Raw genomic sequence first — 20,682 nt, forward strand, 5'->3', positions numbered from 1 at the left:
ATAGTATCAAGGCGCTTCGCGAAAATTTTATTATTGCAAGTATAACAAAAAATTATTATTATTATTATTATTATTATTATTATTATTATTATTATTATTATTATTATTATTATTATTATTATTATTATACTTATGTATAGCCTTTACATCAGAATATTGGGAGTGTCACATAGATAATATAATGACGTCTTATATTGGTTTTGAAGAGTGACGCAAAATGTTTAGGCAAATGAGGCACTTAATATTTCTTTCACACTCACAAACAAAAATTTCGCTTCCATTGCGAACGAAGGTTTCTTTTCTTCACAATCGACACGGAATAACACGAATTCGATACAGAAATTGCGAAGGTACAAGAGCCACTGATATTATCGTTCCTCTGTCATGCAGGGGGAGGGAATAGTGGAAGGGGTTGAAAGAGGAAACATTACGTCTTACAGTGCTAAATTCTCACAAATGGACAATCGTGATATACTGGGTGTTCAGTTCAAAGTGTGTCATGGCTCGCTGTATGCCGTCATGTGGCTAGCCGATGAGCCTAGAGAATTCAATCTTCCTACACTTCCGCAGAGGTGTATAACCTATGAGGCAGAGAAGTTGCCTAGCAAGTACGGCGTTCATTCTGAAGAGTACGTACCGATACGTACGGTAACGCCGGTAATGGCAGGAATGTGAACTGTTTGGAAATATGTACTGTCGGGATATGGGGAGAGGGTTAAGACGATTACTTACGTATTTGTTGACATTAACTTCGACGGTAAACATGGACACGGAGCATTTGATTTGTGTTGTGGAATGTTACCGTACGCAACCGATGATAACAAATACCCTGCGTACGACTTGCCGGCGCAAAACACAGTTCGAAAGAGGTTATGGTAGCACACAGACCGTACAGACCGCCATCTGTTGCTACGACGTTCAAGTTATACCGTACACGTTCTCAAGTTCAGATTGAAGAAAGCCTTAAATAATAGGCAACTTCTTTAACTTATAAGCTGAAACTCGCTTCAAATCGGTGACCCAAAATCAGTGACGTCATGACACAGTTTGAAATGAACACCCAGTAGATTTATTTTATTTTATTGGGTTATTTTACGACGCTGTATCAACATATAGGTTATTTAGCGTCTGAATGATATGAAGGTGATAATGCCGGTGAAATGAGTCTGGGGTCCAGCACCGAAAGTTACCCAGCATTTGCTTTTATTGGGTTGGGGGAAAACCCCGGAAAAAACAACCTCAACCAGGTAACTTGCCCCGACCGGGATTCGAACCCGGGCCACCTGGTTTCGCAGTCAAACGCGCTGACCGTTACTCCACAGGTGTGGACAACACCCAGTAGACAATGCTCAAGTGTGTATATCTAATGATAATGAGATGACATTATCAAGCAGTAATAAATTATTCATATCAGTCTTATTTTATAAGTATAAAAAGGAAACATTTCCTTGTATATCTTCAGCTGTCTTCAGAATAGTATTTGACATGATCAGTAACACGCAATAATTTAATATCTTTTGTTGAAACAAACTTAAGATTATAAGATTTCAATATTCATTTTTTTTATCAGAACTGAAATCTCCAATGAGGTGTCATTTCTTTTATCTTAAAGGAAAATGCAGTACTTTCCTGTATAAAAAAAATTGAAATCTGTCGATGTATTGGAGATTATGCTCCCAAACAATGATTAGCATAGTTTAAAGCATAGTCGTAGAATATACCTACATTTGGCTCGGTATATAAAGACTACAACACACCAGTCAATCAGTATTCATCGAGAAAGAAGAAGATGCCACTGCTTACAGTCCTTCTGCTCGTGTCAGCAACGACAGCAGAGGTAATGGGTAGTTCTTGTAGTGGTTTTAGTAGTATTAATTTTATGTATGGCTTTTATGACTACATTTTTCGTGTATGTTATACTGGGTGTTCAGTTCAAAGTGTGTCATGGCTTGCTCTATGCCGTCATGTGGTTAGTCGATGAGCCTAGAGAATTCAATCTTCCTACACTTCCGCAGAGGTGTATTACTTATGTGCCAGAGAAGTTGCCTAGCATGTACGGCGTTCATTCTGAAGAGTACTTACCGATACGTACGGTGACGCCGGTAGTGGCAGGAATGTGAACTGTTTCGAAGCATGTACTGAGGTGAGTTTTTTTCTTACTGTCGAGATATGGGGAGAGGGTTAAGATGATTACTTACGTATTTGTTGACATTAATGTCGACGGTCAACATGGACACGGAGCATTTGATTTGTGTTGTGGAATGTTGCCGTACGCAAACGATGATAACAAATACCCTGCGTACGACTTGGCCTCGCAAAACACAGTTCGAAAGAGGTTATGGTAGCACACAGACCGTACAGACCGCTATCTGTTGCTACGACGTTCAAGTTATACCGTACACGTTCTCAAGTTCAGATTGAATGCTTGATTAATAGGCAACTTCTCTGACATAAAAGCTGAAACTCGCTTCAAATCGCTGACTCATCAACAGTAACGTCATGACACACTTTGAAATGAACACCCAGTATTATACTACCGTACACTATAGGAACGAATAATAGTCCTTGTCAAAGTGAACTGAAATAATGCGTCTTTTACTTTTAATGAATTATTTAAAAAAATACATCTGCATGGATGTTACTGATAATAACGTGAATTTTTCCTCAGCGTAGACCACGGCACATGGAACTCGTATGTTTCAATGACAGATTAATTTAAAAAATGTGGAAAATGTAAAACATATCACACTTTTTCTGTATTCTCAATTCGATTACTTAAAGACTATTATGTACAAAGTTCTTAACCGTCTGTAGGGTTTGTGATAGCGAGAAGGTATGTGGTGATATAAGTCCTAGTTTTCTCATGTGATAGCGAGAAGGTATGTGGTGATATAAGTCCTAGTTTTCTCATGAGATTACCTGACACGCGCCTTACAGTTCAGAAAAAATTCAGAGATATATTACTACAACGTCTTTGGAGAAACCCAACCACGTAATCAGACGAAGATGGAATCGAAACTAATCCAACAGAAGACTCTTATCATTATTTCAATTCGCTCCCGTCTGAGCTGCGCAGCAGTGAGGTTTTCGCCTAATTACTTTTTAAAATAATGAAAGAGTTTTGAACATATTTTGATATTCCGAAAGAAGAATTATCCGAAGTACATTTGTGTTGCCTTTACCATTTGGCAGGGGCGGCTCGTCCGTAAGAGCTGCGGAGCTGCAGAACTCCTTGCTTAGACAGGAAAATAAAAATAATATTTATTTTAATTTGTAGAAGAATTGTTACAGCTTTTATTGGTAAATTGCTTTATATTACATCTGGCCGGGAATATGTACTATTATCTTATGCGTAATCTTTTTGCGCGTCGACTGTATTGGAATTGACACTGCATTCAAACTCGTCCTGGGATCTGCAGGGTGAGACAACTCATAGGGAGTGTGTTTTGCATGGTCAGGGGGTAGAGAGGTGAAGGGAAGCAGAGGGAAACTCCCGCTGTTTAAAACCCATATTTCGCTGCAGTGGCTTACAGAGCCAGGTGACAAGGGAAGATCTTTCCTCCACTCCCACACCGCTATTGTAATGCTACGTCAAATGGCTTCTCTATACCCTTGAAACTTAATGACAAAATTTTTATTTTCTCTTCACACATTTACTGTTGTAGAATCTTATTGAGTTAGTATAACGAAATTAATATTCTCTTTTGCCATATTATTACGTATATATCCAGCCTCCAGCAGAACCTAATATTTGCCTTAACTCAAAATGATTGCACGAGTAGAATCCTTTTAACATAGCACGTAAAATACGAAAGAGACTTCTTTTCCACTTTTAGAACATTGCTTTGGTGTGACGTCTTAGTACCGTAACTTAACCAGTGCAAATGTGCAAGCATGAGTGTGTGTGCATTACAGAATATTAATTTTATTTTTCTCAACTTTCCTTTGCGGAGAAGATTGATGTAATGAAGTGAAATTAAATGGTCGTTCGTTACCAGACTTAAATCTTACTCAAGCTTCATCCAGCCGAAATAGTGCATATATGTAAGGAAGTATAACAATGAAATTTACGCTAAGCATTTGTGGTTACATGAATGTGAACAAAAATAAAACTTCTGTATTTTGTTTTCCTTGCCTCCTCTTCGGTGGTGATACTGCATAGACTAGGAGTGGTGTGACAGATTTAGGACATTTGCCCCTAAAAATTCAAAAGCACGAATCTTCGCTGTCTCACCTGTTTCATTGGCAATGTTAGGCAAAACTAATATTGCTGCGCAACTAAGTGAAGCGAACAGAACAAACATTCTCAAACATAATCAAGAAATGAGAAAAAATCGTGAAATTATTTAAAAAATATTGATTTTGTGGCCAATATGAACTTCCCCTTAGGGGACATGATTAACAACGATTCGAAGAACTTTGGTGTATTTCGTGAGTTGCTACAATTCGTGAGTAATCTAAACGAGCCTCTCAAAAATCATTTGGAAGATGCCACTGTTTATAGGTAGTTCTAAAACAATTCAGAATGAACTGGTAGATTGCATGTTGAGTGTCTGCCGATCTGAAATTCAGACTGAAATCGATGGTATTAGTTTTTTCTTTTTAGCGATTATGACAAATGATGCCACAGACATCTCCCAACTAAGTCAGGAAGTTTTGATTTTTCGATATGTAGTGCATTTATTTTTGTCCTATACTTATTACTAATGATATCAAGAAGTGAAATTTGTATGTACCAAAATCTACTGCAGCGCCCCCTATCCACAAGTTCACAAGCCGCCACTGCCATTTGGCACATATTTCTTCAACTTAATGAATGAATCTCTGAATATCGAAGGAAGTTGAAGCCTTGATATTATCTGCTTGGATTCAATTGTTGGATTAATAATTTCTCTTGCACTACCCTTTAAATCATCACGTTACGGTGGCAGTGAGACCTAGTCATCAGTACTAGAAACGATAGAATGACGGCTAAGAAAATGGGAGTGCCTCCAGCTAATCGGAGACTAAATTTTTCACGTCGATTTTAAGCCTGCATCTCTCATTATGCGCCGTTGATCAATTTTTAAGTCACATCTAACACGATTATATTTTAAATACGTGTAGGCTACTAATAAACGAGTAATATTAAAGTATGTTGCACCGCCAGGGTTGAAAATGTTGAGATATTCTCAATAGTTCGGAGCCAATAAACACTGAATGCTTTCGGTAACGAAATTTAAAAGTAGTAGTAGGGTTTAAGAAGGGCGCGTCAGCTACTATGGCTATTTGCGCCCTTATCTAAAACTCTTAATATAACTGAGACATAAATAATATAATAATCAGAGTGCTAAAAAACTAAAAAGCGTTGTCACGATAAAACGAGGCACACGAAATTTAAAATCTTGTATTTCATCCGTCAACTTTTGGAAAAATTTAGGCACTGCAACTTCAGACCAGTTTTGTGTAATTCATATAATGTAGAAATGAAATGTTAGATTTTTGCTTTTTATAGGTCTTGTTGTTTCGGGTCAAATTTTAAAAGAGAAAAGTTTCTAAAACTCGGAAATTATATTTGTCAAATACTATTTTGCGTCAATGAACCTGAATTTGCTTTATTCCCTATCAAGGAAACAATGTGTTCTCAGAATTATTGCAGCAAATGAATTTCACATAATATAATACTTAATACGACAAAGAATGTCGCACGTCCTTGTGGCACTGGATACCATCGATACAAATGTAATTAGATAATAAATTATGCGAATGACAAAGTTTCGGACAATGGAAAAATAACCTATTCCAAAATAATATCCTGAAATTCACTTGGAAGAAAGGGCATGAAATCCGGAGCACCCACTTCAACGTCTTTGTACATAAATTAAGATTTTATGATTGTGGTGCCATTAGAACTATCTCGAATTCTGTACACACATTACTTCTTATTTCAGGTTGCCGTCGATTGGTCCAACTTGCTATCCTTAGAACCACAACTGCCCAACATTCCACTGCCGAAGGTGTTGCCAAATGGTACGTAATTTTAGTTCATTTGCTCCGTTTCTTTATTAAGGTAGCGTTGTGGAATAATAGCTGAACGATAGAAATTTGGTGTATTGTATTGTATTTATTAACATTTCATGGTATTCATACATGCTTACAGCTAGAATATAGAACAAGTCAAAAAACCTAATACTATTATAAAATCTTAATTTATAGTCACAGTCTAGATGAACGGTCTTACTAATAAAAACTCTATATACAGACGTTTAACTGTCTTATACTTATACAATGAGTAGCTGGTTTATAAGTCGTGTGTAAATTCCTTACTAATAATCACTACATACGTCGTGTATAACAGTATAACTGTTACACAGCTACGTCATAGTTTCGTCATTACTTCGTTACGAAAGGTAATAGAATATCTGAGGTTCTCTACTGGATCCGGAAGAGCGCTCTAGTGTGGCATGTTAAATATCGATAGTACAACTGGTTCTAATCGATTACCACACTACAATTTGGTCAAAGAGTACAAGCTACAGCAATATTATTCTAATAATTCAATGATCTTTGGTTTGTTCTTCTGTGGTTACAAGGTAAACATCATCATAAAATGACAGTCGTTACCAACGAGCACAGAATGCATAGAGTAGACATGAACAGCTTGGAGGTGAAGCCGCTTTTGTAGACCGTCGCCATTATGATGCTACCAAAACATTGGGCTCCCGGTTAGCACATGGGCAGTGGATTGTGATGTTGCATCGTTGTTTTAATTAATAAATGAAGTAATTTCAATATGCCTACATGTACTGCGTATGGCTGCACAAACAGGTTTTCAAAAAAATTCCTGGAATAACTTTTCACAGGTAAATATGCATGTGTGAAATGTACTTTTACCGGTAGATAATGAATGATTTAGCCTAGGTTAGTCCGTTAGATTCGTATTGTTCACGTATTTGTTTGATTAAGAGAAAGGATTAGTGTATTGATATTATTGTAATTAATTTTTATAATCACTAAATCAGACACGCTTTGTAAACTTAGCATTTACGAGCGAAGCTAACTTAACAACGCAAGTTGCAAGTTTGCGTCGCGTGCTATAGAAAATGGGTGTACCGAGGTTTCTCTTCAACCGAATGCACGTATTCGTTTGATGAAAAAGAAATAGTGTATTAATATTATTGTAATTAATTTTTATAATCACGAAATCAGACATGCTTTGCAGACTTAGTAGCTTCATTAACTCGGTCGTGAACTGACTTGACCCACTTGATAATAAAACTTCACTTTTGTTCGCCGTTATAATCTAATTATATACTATAAACGAAGAGCCTATCAAATATTATATGGTTAAGAGCATTCTATTATTTCTCTAAACAAAATCGGGACATCTATACGAAATACTGGCAAAAGGAAGAGAATGATAATTTGCGTTAAGAAGCAAGTTTCATTATTAAATCGAAGCAAATGGATCAACCTATAAAAGTAATTGTTATAGGGTAGCATTTTTATTGGACTAGTAGCAAAATAAGGTCAAACTGTTATCTTCCTTTTTTATCATTATTGTTTGTTTAACCTCCCAGATTATCTATTAAATACCATACTGCAATTTGAAGAGCTGCCAATTTAAATAACCTGTATATATGTGATTTATCGATGACAGTTTCGTAATTTTTGCTAAAAATACGTGCATAGCGATTCTGTATTACGAAACAAACAAGAAAGTGTGAGTCCTACAAGAAATTAGGGACATATGGAATTCTTAGTATCATAAGATCTTCTATACCGTAATAGCTATTTTGCAATGTTTTGGTAGCAACAAGATGGCGTCAGGTCCATCAAATCGGCTTCACTCCGTCCAATGGTATTAAGATGCTAGTGTCTACTCTATTGTATTCTGTGCTCGTTGGTCGTTACGAACAGCTGTTAAAGGGGCGGCCATTTTTTCCCTATATACAACACTTAAACAAGGGGTTTCGTGTATATAACTACTGCAAAGCAATTCCCATTGTATAGTTACAGCCTGTTTATACGTCCATAGCTTATTCACGGTTTATTAGTAACGTTTTCTGTCTCAACTCTGCATAAGTCTCGTATAAAAACTATACACGGTTTATTAGTAAGACTGGAAATATATACAGACGAGATTACAATATTGTCTACTAGTACAACACGTAGTTTTAGTATCAATTTCATGAAGTATTATTGAATGTCACGTATTCACCTACAGAATAGAAGGCGTGAGAAATTAGGTACTTCTTTAATTTGGCCCTAAATAATTTTATGTTTTGAGTTTCATTTTTTTATATCGATAGGTGAGGCTATTTAACACTTTTACTGCCATATAACGCACTCCTTTTTGATAGCACGATAGACTTGCCGATGGAGTATGAAAGTCATTTTTTTGACGTGTATTTATGCTATGAATTGTTGAATTAGTTACAAAGTTTTCATGATTACATATGAGGAAGATTATTAATGAAAAGATATACTGACAAGCCATGGGCATTATTTGTAGTTTTTTAAAATAGTTCTATAAGATTCCCTAGATTTGGCACCTACTATTATTCTAATTACTCTTTTTTGTAATAGAAATATATTGTTACTATCTGTGGAATTTCCCCACAATATTATTCCAAAACTCATTACCGAGTGGAAGTATGCAAAGTATATTGTTTTTAAGGTATTGATATTTACTATCTATTGCATAAATCTAATAGCATAACAAGCTGAATTTAGTTTGGGGGTAATTTCTTTAACATTATTTTTCCAATTTAACACATTATCGATTTATAAGCCAAGAAATTTGGTTGTTGTTGTTTCTAATAGGGATCTATTATTAATCCCTTAATGTTTATGCTCAAAGTCGCTTGTTAGGGTACCTACACGTTGGAGCAACAATAAAAGACAAAAGAAGCAGCAATACTACATCAGATAGAATTGAAGCATGCACGATCTTTGAGATGTGCATATTAGAGTAACGATAAAAAGGAAGATACACGATAAAAGCGACGAAATAGAAAAATTCCATTTTCTTTCCTCTTATCGTTCATATTCCCTCAGATTCAGATGATAATAATCTATATAATGACCCTTGGTTATCAATATATCGGAGTATAGCCTAATTAGATTTATGATTATTTCGGCATAGGTATTAAATTAATTACCATGGGTACTGACAAACTGATCAATTGTGCATTTATGCGTGATCCGTTACGGGATGAAAAGAACCAATCACATCACAATGGATTTATAAGTTTTGAAATAAGATAGTCCTCGAAATGTGTTTAAATTTATATGTATCTAAGTTATGTTAACCACGAACTTAGCAGCTGATAATTTCTATAATATATCTTCTTTCATTAAGTCGATGTATAGAATGACTCCTGGTGATAAATCAAAATTCTTCCCAAGTTCTCGTTGCTCCGATATGAATACTTGATAATTAGACTTCGTTGAATTGCCACACGCAGCATGCAATCAGGTTGCTGATGTACGGTAGTATAGAGGAGGTGGGCGACCGCCCGGTCTCGTAGTATAAGCAGTTCATGTTAAGAGTTGTGACAGGTCCAAATACATAGACAGAGCAGCTACAGCTAATGTATACCTATGTAAGCACTTGTTTTTGCATTACTATGGTTGGAATAGTCAAAGCTTAACATTTGTTCAATGCAGACAAGAATTCAATCAAACATACTCCAATGAGAGTGTTGCTGTTCCAAATAAATGCTCCTGGAATATCCTTACCCCCGCAGCCATTCTTGACCCGTTGGGGAACGTGGTTGGATGCTGTTAATTATTGTGCAGAACATTACCGCAAAATAACGAAGGTAATTGATGCATTGGATAGCACAGACAGTTTCGCTGTTGCAGCTGTAAAATCATTGCCTTCTGAACAGCTATTGGAAGATATTTTGGTCATTGATTCTAATTTTACAATCCTGTCCAAAGTATCATCCTCTTAGAATCGTTTAAACTACAACTCTCAGAAGCCCTTAATATAGTGGATAAAGTATCACAAACCGTTATTCAAAATAATAATTCACTAATTTCAGAAAAAAATGAAATCTAATTTGAGAAACATTATTGCTAAAAATTGTGCCTATTCACAAATTCGTATTATAAATGATGTACTATCTATCGGATCACGACAAGACATCTGAAGTTGGTGTACTAAAAAGTAGTGACTTTCCGTTCTTCAAATATGTACGTATTACATCGTGTGATGTTGAACGTACATTTTCTCAAAATAAAAACTGTTTAAGTGACCATCGGAGGAGGTTACTTTGCAGTCGCTCAAAATGTACGTAATTCTTCACTGCAATGCACTTATTCAAGGATGATGTGAGTATCTTACATTAAATTTTAAGAGTTAATATATCTCACTATAAAATAATTGTGTATTTACATGTTTAGACATTTTCTACTTCAATGATCATTCATTATATTTCTTGAATGCAGGATACAGGTTTTATTGTAACCGCAGCATACTGCTCAGTGTTTACATTAGACGCATACTCCATCCTTTGCACGCTCCCTTGTCATACAGTCTATACCCCGTGCGCAGTAAACCTTGCGGTTCTCGTGGCAATTCCACGAAGTCTATTGATAATTGATTCTTTGATACTACCGAAGTGTCGCTAGGTCGTTTTTCTTATCGTTTATCGTTGCTCCAACATGTACGTATCCTAGTGATAGATAGTGATGCGGATTAGGCCTACTGCTGTTCAGTCTATCTTCCAAAGCGGTTCTGAGTTTGCTGGCGAATAAAACTAGCTAGATTGAAAGTGTGTCAGCCATGTAGAATGATCAGACGAAAACAGGATGACAACTAACTGCGACTACAAAGCATTTTATTTACAGCACTAGATTTGCAAAGTAAAGATATTGAATTGTAGTATAATTTACACAAACATTTTCCTATTCGTGTGTACGGACTGAGTAACAGAGCAATTTTACAGAGATAATTATTTATTTGATCTCAATCAGCCAAAATAAGCCTTAGCATTTCTTGTTTGGAATCAAAACCAAGCTTCATAGTTGTAAGTCCTTTATGGGACTCAGGAGGAAGAAATTTTGCAGAGTTAAATAGGGTGACTGTGGTGGTCATTCCGTGTCACCTAGAGTACGAAATGTTATTTAAATTTGGCTTCATACTGTTGGCAATATACATAGTCTTGCGACGCTTCCACGTTAGCATATAAAACCGCATGCTCGTCTAATTCTCACATTTGCCTTAAAACTTCTCAAAGCGTATTTTAAACAAATTACTGTACTCATATACTTCACCATTAAAATTATGGTTGATTTCTTCCGTAATTTTAAGGAACTTTGGTCTTTGCGGTTTAATTTAAGGAACGAAAATGATTGAAGATACCAAAAAGAAGGGAAAAGGCCAGTCGTACTCCAGCTCTCTGGTGTTGGTTCCGGAATGTATCAGTCATACCTAAAATGTATCATAGTTGTCATTGGTAACTGCAATAACATTGTATTCACCTCTTGCTTTGCTGTCGAAAGCAACTAAAAGTGTAACATTTGGACAGCTGGCTCAAGGATCACAGGAGGCGAGGAGGCAGCGCTCCACCAGTTCCCGTACCAGGCCGCCGTGCTTGTCCATACCCCCGACGGCACGGGATTCTGCGGTGGCTCCCTCCTTTCCCCCGAATGGGTATTGACCGCCGCTCACTGCGCAGATCCGTGAGTACATAGCAAATTCATCAGTATTTACGATCACGTATTCACTGAATTTTTTAAGAAATTATTTTGGTTTAACAGCATTGCTTCTAACAGGACAAACAACTCTTTCCAAGCCTATCTTTTTTAACAGATATAAAGTTTAGAGATTTGTATGTGTGTTAACGCAGAGCCGATAGCTTCACTGTGATCCTGGGGGCGCATCGCGTTATGGAAACAGAAGACACGCAGGTGCGTTTTGACGTGACTGAGAAGCACGTGCATCCCGCATGGGATCCCCTGCGCATTAGCAACGACGTCGCGTTGCTGCGCCTGCCCTCTAGCGTCCAACTGTCGCAACATATCCAGACGCTGCGCCTACCAACGCTCTCGCAGAAGGACGAAACATTCGCTGACGTGATGGCCGTCGCCAGTGGCTGGGGAAGAGATTCCGACAGTACGTATGAATTACATTTAACATGCATTCAGGTCTGAAGAATATCAGCATTCCATTCCTTAGTCACTGCAGCAGTTTTGCCAGATTGCCTAGTGGCAGAAAGTAAAATAAGTGTTAATTTTCTTTTTAACTTTTAAGAAAAATGTTGATTTTATTAAAATCTGCAGAAGCAGACATCATTCCTTATGGCATTCTCTAGTGGTAAGAGTAAAAATCAGATTCGTATGAATAGTAGTTATCGAGTAAATCAGTGTTAACATTTTGATAATTTTCTTTCTGAGAAAATTATTAATTTTAGGGACAAATATGTTATTAGAATTTTTTTGTTGTACTCTATTCAAGGAATAAGCTATTAAAAGCTACACATTTATATTAATCTACTTCCATACTGTATGCATTATAATATATGAAATTGTTGAGAAGCTACCGCTCATTGATATAAAGAAATAAAAGAACAGCAATATTTTACCCTGCTGAAGACGAACTTCCCTTAATCGCAGAAATTCAGCCTTCTGGATTGGCCTGATTTTTGCGCAAGTGTAGTGTTATACCACAGTCTATCATAGTATATACAGTCACGAATCTTGAGTTTACGAGAGTACTAGGAACAATAGACTGTGCAGGTACTATTTCGAAGTGCCTGTAATGTGACGATAGTAGCGACACTAGTGATTAGCAACTATCTTTGGATGCATATTTACTATGTATTGAGCTTCGTGACTGTATATACTAGACCGTGGTTATACCTACCCTCTTTCCGTAGAACGCGAATAGCTGCGAATTCTCGTCTTGCTTTCTTCGTAGATTCCGAATCCATCAGTCCCGTGCTGCGCTGGGTGAGGACCCCTATCACCACCAACTACATGTGTGGGGTGCTGTACTTCGGAGCAATCAACGACGGTCACATTTGCGTGTCCGGCACCGGAGGCAAGAGCACCTGCAACGTGAGTATATTTCAGCTCCAAACCTATGGTCTGCACTAAAATAACTGGGAGAAAGTGTCGGTTGGGTGTGGTGGTAGTCCTCCTTTCCTAGCAGAACACTGTCAGAAGGAAGTGGGGAGGAGTGGGAGTTTTGTAAAATTATGATATAAAATATAGTTTCCTAAAACTAACGTATAGTTTGGAATGGTAACATTTATTTGGTTTCACGCGTGTAGCTTTAATGAAATGAAATAAATTAAAATAGTGGTACTTGAGAATTATAATGTCATATTGGAATAATGTAATACTTAAATACTAGAAAGCAAAGTAACCTATATTTTTCAGTCAGGTAGTAAATAGCGCGAGAGCCAAATCTTTCTAAGTGATCGTATTCTTGCATTAGGCCTATATGTAATCTAAAATAACACTATTGTATGCTACCATGAAAATTAATAACTTTCAGAAGGTGAACCACAGTTAAATGTCTATAATTTCGTTTATATTTTTGCATCGGTTGAATTTCAATAATATGTTTTCTATAATATAATTTCAAGGAATCTCTTGGAACGATAATTTGTATCCAAGTGAGGAATTATTAGAAACCTGGCGGTGTCATTCGGCGGTGGTGAGGTGTTGCAGTTGTTATCGTCAACAATATTATTGCACTTAATCAAAAGAGAACTCATTAGCAATAACATTACCTTCATCCGACCTCGTGTCCCAGTTAATGGGCGTTAGGTGGTAAATATCAGCATTCAAGTTTCTCGATCATTACACACATGATTTTTCATTGCTTCCATCCATAGCTTTTCTCTCCTATCCTTGTTTCACCTGAACTTTCCATCTTATCCCAGGTCTTCTGAGAGTTCTCCGCCAATTAAATTTTTATGTCAGTGCTTTCTTTGGTAAATCATTCATCCTCCATCATCATAATATGTCGAAATCACCTATTTTTTTTTTACCTTTCAGCATATCTTGCAATTTTCCAGTTCACAAAATATTTCTTCTTTTTCTCATTTATTTTGTAACTCTTCTTGGTTTCTGCACTATGATGCGAAGGAACCTTATCTCTGATGCATGAATTCTGTTTCGATTTTTCTTTAACATTGCCCATGCTTCCAAATCATATGACAAAGCTAGCTTAAAATGTGACTTACACAGGGTGATTCACGAGGAAAGGTAAAAAATTTAAGATGTGAATTCTGAAGTCATTCTGAGTCAAGAAGTTCATATGAATATAGGTCCGCTTTCGAACGGTTACGGAGATATGGCTCTTTGATTTCACAAAAACTTCTAAGATTCCATTTTACTAACTCGTATTTAGAGACGGATAACGGACAAATTTAAAGTTTATATTCATGTATGCATATATACCTAACATTCTAGACGTCGGGGTCGATGTTTTCGCACATTTTCAAAGGTACCTCCTTCTGCTTCAATGCACTGTTACGCTCGGGCGTGAATCGCGCTCATCGCGCGGGTGAGTTCCACGTAACTGTTCTCTATGCCGCATCCAAAATACAGTCGATTAGTGCCTCTCTCGTTTCCCCCTTCCTTCGCTATACCAAGTCTTTCATCCAAACCCATACACAGTAAGTACTCTTCGATGTGGTACCCTTCTGTTCGGAAAGCGTCGTTCATTTTCAGCGACGGCACGCAAGGAACTTCCATCACACACACCATAAACATACACAATATCGGCGTATTCTGTAGTCGAAAATTTATAAGGCAGCTTGAAAAACACAAATTAACAATTCCGATAACTGTACTTGCATAACTCCTGAATTGTAGGTAACTGACTGGACTGCTGTGAATTGATGATAGTGTAGGCTATTTGTGTTATCTGCGGGTTCTGTGTCATTATATCAGACAAGGGCAGGCAATTAGACATCTGTAATGCCCCACCACCCGGTTTCTTCCACTTATCTACATCGTTCACAATGCAGATTCCAATGTCACGTCATTCATTGTGACCTTAATCTTGTCTCACGCCTCGTCTCACGTCAGCAGCATATGGTAACGTCTGATTCACATTGGGACGAGACGTTTTACCAAAAAAAATGCATCTAGCTCCACCATCGTTCGAAAATGGACCTATGTTCATATGAACTTTTTCACTCAAAATGGCCTAAGATATCGTATCCTAAATGTTTACCTTTCCTCGTGAATCACTCTGTATAGAGTACATAATTTTCTTGCAGTTTACATGTATACCTAATGTCAAGATTAAAACGACTAGTATGTTACATATTGTCGTGCAAAAAGAGACGGCAAATAATTAGCACTAATTCATGACAGTTTTTTTTTTAAGTAATGGAATTGTTTGCTTTCAGGGTGATAGCGGCGGACCGCTTGTGGTTGAGGACGCTGAAGGGCGTCCGACACAAGTCGGGGTGGTGTCTTTCGGCATCTCTTTTGGCTGCGAGATCGGTTGGCCCGCAGCCTTCGCCAGGGTCACTTACTACCTGGACTGGATCTTGTCCACCACCGGCATTGCCCCCAGGGCGTAGACCACGTCGTTATTGTAGTCCAAATAGAATATAATAGTGTAGTAAATATATGGTGTAGGGGATACGTTGAACTGTCTTTACTTAAAAGTCATTTGGGCTTTCTCCTGTAGTCCTGTCTTTACTCCTTCTTCTCTTCTTTTCCTCCTATTTGTCATCATCATTATCATCATCATGGACACCAGTGAGCTTTACTTAAGTTTAGGAAATACTCGAATAAATGTTTTGTTATAAGGTAGGTGTCCCTGATATGGCCATGCTAAGGTTTGAGAATTTTTCTAGCCGCCATTTTGAAAAAATGTAAAACACTTTTTTCTTACTCGTTCTCAGTCTAATGGACTTTCTTAAAACAATTTCCTTTCCCCATAAAAATAGCTTTAATTGTCCAAAAAGTCCCAAATTCCAAAAGTCTACCTAGTGGCCATATCAGGAACATGTGCACATGATATGGCCACCCTTGTTCCATGTTCTACAAATCGTGATTGTTTTCGGTTTGATAGCGCAGTTGTGTTAAAATTAAATAATTTTGGTGTAAAATGAATAAAAATGACACTTAATAATCTTTTTTATAATTCAAAAGTGTAGTCAAAACAGGTTTTTTCATAAAAATTAAATTGTTTTTTTTTTAATACAAAATTTTTGCTTAATCCCAGCTATAAGGCATGTAAATTTGTCAGGTGAAAAAATAAAAGTGACATGAACTTGATATGGCTATGGTGCATTTGATATGGTCATGGTGCATTTGATATGGCCATATCAGGAGCAGGTAAGCTTTCACGAAAATCGTTTGATTATGAACAACTCGTAAAAGATACGCCATCAACTACAACACCAATCAACAGAACATTAAAAGCTGAATGGAGTACGATGGTTTTTATGAAACAAGTCTTTGAAAAACATGCATATAACAAAGGAGACTTACCAGAGAAAAATAAGAAGAGGTCACATGAAAACCGCAAAACAGGCAACTGACGACATATTGCTCAACCTGACTGGATGGAAAACGATCAAGTGACATACCAGGATGCCCTTTCACTGGATGCTGCTGCAATTTAGCGGATTTTTTGGTTAACTAATTCACAATAGGGGGGTGGCCATATCAGGAACAAGGCCATGACAGGAGCACTCACCTTATTTACGCACTGACTTATCATATATTATCATAGATTAAAAATATTTATATTACATATTTTACATATTTGTACGCCATGCATTGTGGTTCCCTAAAACCACGGCATGGCGCGTCCTCAGGTTGCGGATAGAGGAGACTGCCTCCAGATATGGAGGGTAGCTCCGAATATATTGAATAAGCAGTCGTGGACAGCCGATAAGGGGTTGCCTCTAGCTTGGGGGTTTTGCGAAGGGCTAACAGCCCATCACCGTAAAAAACAGCTTGTTACGGAACCTAACAGTAAGCCTCGGAATGGGACTGATTCTCCGGCACGACCACAGCAAAGGAAAAAGGTTATAAGATTTGGTACATGGAACGTAACTAGTCTTTATAGAACAGGTGGGGTAACATTAGTAGCAAAAGAACTAGCTAGATATAGAATAGACTTCGTGGGAGTACAAGAGGTTAGGTTAGATGGGAATGGCATATCACAAATAGGCGATTACTTACTGTATTATGGGGAAGGAAACGATGATAAAAAATTAGGAACAGGATTCTTTGTACATAAAAGAATAAAATCAGCAGTAAAAAAGGTCGAATTTATCAGTGACAGGTTATCGTATTTAGTACTTAAGGGTAGATGGTGCGATATCGTAGTTATAAATGCTCACGCCCCTACAGAAGAGAAAGACGACCATATAAAGGATAGCTTCTATGAGGAATTGGAACACACTTTTGATCAGTTACCTAGATATCACATGAAAGTTTTATTGGGGGATTTCAATGCTAAAATAGGACGAGAGGATATTTTTAAACCAACAATTGGAAAAGAGAGCCTACACATAAGTAGTAATGACAATGGAGATAAGTTAGTCAACTTTGCCACATCAAAAAATTTAATTGTCAATAGTACAATATTCCCTCACAAGGATATACATAAATATACGTGGACTTCTCCAGACGGAATGACACATAACCAGATAGATCACATCTTGGTAGATAAAAGAAGGTACACAAGTATAGTAGACATTCGAACTTTCAGGGCGGCAGACTGTAATTCTGACCATTATTTGATAATTGGAGAATTAAGAGAAAGACTATCAGTAGCCAAGCGAGTAGAGCAACAAGCTAATATTAGTAGATTCAATATTTTGAAATTAAAGGACGAGGAAACTAAGCAACGTTATCAGGTTGAAATTTCAAATAGGTTTGCTGCTTTAGCAACTGCTGACGAAGCTGAGGAAGAGTTAGATGTTAATAGCGTGTGGGACAATATCCGAGATAATATCAAAATTGCAGCTGAGCAGAGCATAGGTTATCATGAAACTAAGAAAAAGAAACCATGGTTTGATGAAGATTGTTCCATTGTAGTAGTAGGTAGAAGGAAACAGGCAAAATTGAAATTCTTACAGGTTCCAATTGAGGAGAACAGAGATAATTATTTCAATGAAAGACGGGAAGCAAGTCGTACACTTAGGAATAAAAAGAGAGATTACTTGAAGGAAAAACTGAATGAAGTATAAACAAATAGTAAGAATAAAAACATTCGAGATTTATATAAGGGTATAAAGGAATTTAAAAACGGATATCAGGCAAGGGTAAACGTGATCAAGGTGAGAATGGTGACTTAATTGCAGACTCTCATTCAATCCTGAACAGATGGAAAAACTATTTTGGGCAACAACTAAATATACATAGGCCAAATAGAAATGATCAGGACGAAATTCAAATACAAACTGCTGAGCCATTCATATCGGAACCCACACTTTCTGAAGTCGAAATTGCGACAGAAAATCTGAAAAAGTACAAGTCTCCAGGTATTGATCAAATTCCAGCAGAATTAATACAAGAGAGTGGAAGGGCATTACCTAGCGAAATTTATAAACTTGTACTTGCAATTTAGGAAAAGGAAATTGTACCAGAACAATGGAAGGAGTCCATAATCGTACCTATTTTTAAGAAGGGGGACAAACTAACTGTAGTAACTTTCGAGGAATATCACTTTTGTTGACATCGTACAAAATTTTGTCGAATATGCTTTTGAGAAGATTAACTCCATATGTAGATGAAATTATTGGAGATTATCAGTGTGGTTTTAGGCGTAATAGATCGACTATTGATCAGATTTTTTGTATTCGACAGATAATGGAGAAAAAATGGGAGTATAAGGGTACAGTACATCAGTTATTCATAGATTTCAAAAAGGCGTACGACTCGGTTAAGAGAGAAGTTTTATATAATATTCTTATTGAATTTGGTATTCCCATGAAACTAGTTCGATTAATTAAAATGTGTCTTAGTGAAACTTACAGCAGAGTTCATATAGGCCAGTTTCTATCTGATGCTTTTCCAATTCACTGCGGGCTAAAGCAGGGAGATGCACTATCACCTTTACTTTTTAACTTCGCTCTAGAATATGCCATTAGGAAAGTTCAGGATAATAGACAGGGTTTGGAGTTGAATGGGTTACATCAGCTTCTTGTCTATGCGGATGACGTGAACATCCTAGGGGAAAATTCACAAACGATTAGGGAAAACGCGGAAATTCTAGTTGAAGCAAGTAAAGCGATAGGGTTGGAAGTAAATCCCAAAAAGACTAAGTATATGATTATGTCTTGTGACCAGAATATTGTACGAAATGGAACTATAAAAATTGGAGATCTATCTTTCGAAGAGGTGGAAAAATTCAAATATCTTGGAGCAACAGTAACAAATATAAATGACACTCGGGAGGAAATTAAACGCAGAATAAATATGGGAAATGCCTGTTATTATTCGGTTGAGAAGCTTATGTCATCTAGTCTTCTGTCAAAAAATCTGAAAGTTAGAATTCATAAAACAGTTATATTACCGGTTGTTCTGTATGGTTGTGAAACTTGGACTCTCACTTTGAGAGAGGAACAGAGATTAAGGGTGTTTGAGAATAAGGTTCTTAGGAAAATATTTGGGGCTAAGAGAGATGAAGTTACAGGAGAATGGAGAAAGTTACACAACGCAGAGCTGCATGTATTGTATTCTTCACCTGACATAATTAGGAACATAAAATCCATACGTTTGAGATGGGCAGGACATGTAGCACGTATGGGCGAATCCAGAAATACATATAGAGTGTTAGTTGGGAGGCCGGAGGGAAAAAGACCTTTGGGGAGGCCGAGACGTAGGTGGGAAGATAATATTAAAATGGATTTGAGGGAGGAGGGATATGATGGTAGAGACTGGATTAATCTTGCTCAGGATAGGGACCAATGGCGGGCTTATGTGAGGGCGGCAATGAACCTCCGGGTTTCTTAAAAGCCAGTAAGTAAGTATATATTTGTACGAACGTTTTCGCCACTATTGTGTAACACAAAGGTTTTTATTCTGTGATATTATATGATAATTCAGTGTCGGAAATATAACAAAATATTTATTTGAATATTAACTATAGACTTATCTGAACATCCTCAAAATGAATTGTAAATTTAGGAAGCTATTCCGCATTGCTTTATGAGTCTTCTGGGCTTCTCACCATTTCCATCTTCTGTTATCCATCAGGCAGATTGATCCGGCAGTGATTTTTCTTCGGCAAAGCGCGATGCCGCTCGAATTGTCTTGTTTCATTAACTTACTTTACTGACATACTTACCCTAATTACTTTTTAGAAATAATCAGGTGATACTCAACACTACATCAGACGATGGAGTTGCCCACCCTCTGTTCTTAAATATGAGCTCATCCTGTTGAAAAGATAGCGGGAAACTACGTTAAATTACAATTTTGTAATCGGTCCTCTATGTCGTCAAGTTTTCCTCTGTTAAAGAAGGATTGGACCGATACATATGCTTCTTGTCTCTAAGAATAGGCTACCGTGTGTTCGCACTTTCGTTAGTAACTTAAAAATTTATTTAAGTGATGGTACGTGTATCCCGGAATAATTGCGATGAAATAGGCTCTTCCATGATTTGTACAAATCTTTTCTCACATAACTCTCGTAAATTAATATTCTTTATTCTTAATTATATATAATTATAAAAATAAAGAATGCTTTATAACATT

General features: G+C 37.0%; 1 protein-coding gene across 1 annotated transcript; it reads left to right on the top strand.

Annotated features, from left to right (window-relative positions):
• Nucleotides 1–1,679: 1,679 nt before the first annotated feature.
• Nucleotides 1,680–15,603, top strand: LOC138708087 (brachyurin-like). Its single transcript, XM_069838242.1, has 6 exons — nt 1,680–1,837; nt 5,931–6,009; nt 11,520–11,673; nt 11,841–12,106; nt 12,911–13,050; nt 15,363–15,603. The coding sequence occupies exons 1-6, from the start codon at nt 1,790–1,792 to the stop codon at nt 15,537–15,539; spliced, it is 864 nt and encodes a 287-aa protein (XP_069694343.1). The 5' UTR covers nt 1,680–1,789; the 3' UTR covers nt 15,540–15,603.
• The last annotated feature ends 5,079 nt before the right edge of the window (nt 15,604–20,682 follow it).

This window comes from Periplaneta americana, chromosome 10 (assembly GCF_040183065.1).
Source record: "Periplaneta americana isolate PAMFEO1 chromosome 10, P.americana_PAMFEO1_priV1, whole genome shotgun sequence".
In the NCBI taxonomy this organism is placed as follows: domain Eukaryota; kingdom Metazoa; phylum Arthropoda; class Insecta; order Blattodea; family Blattidae; genus Periplaneta; species Periplaneta americana.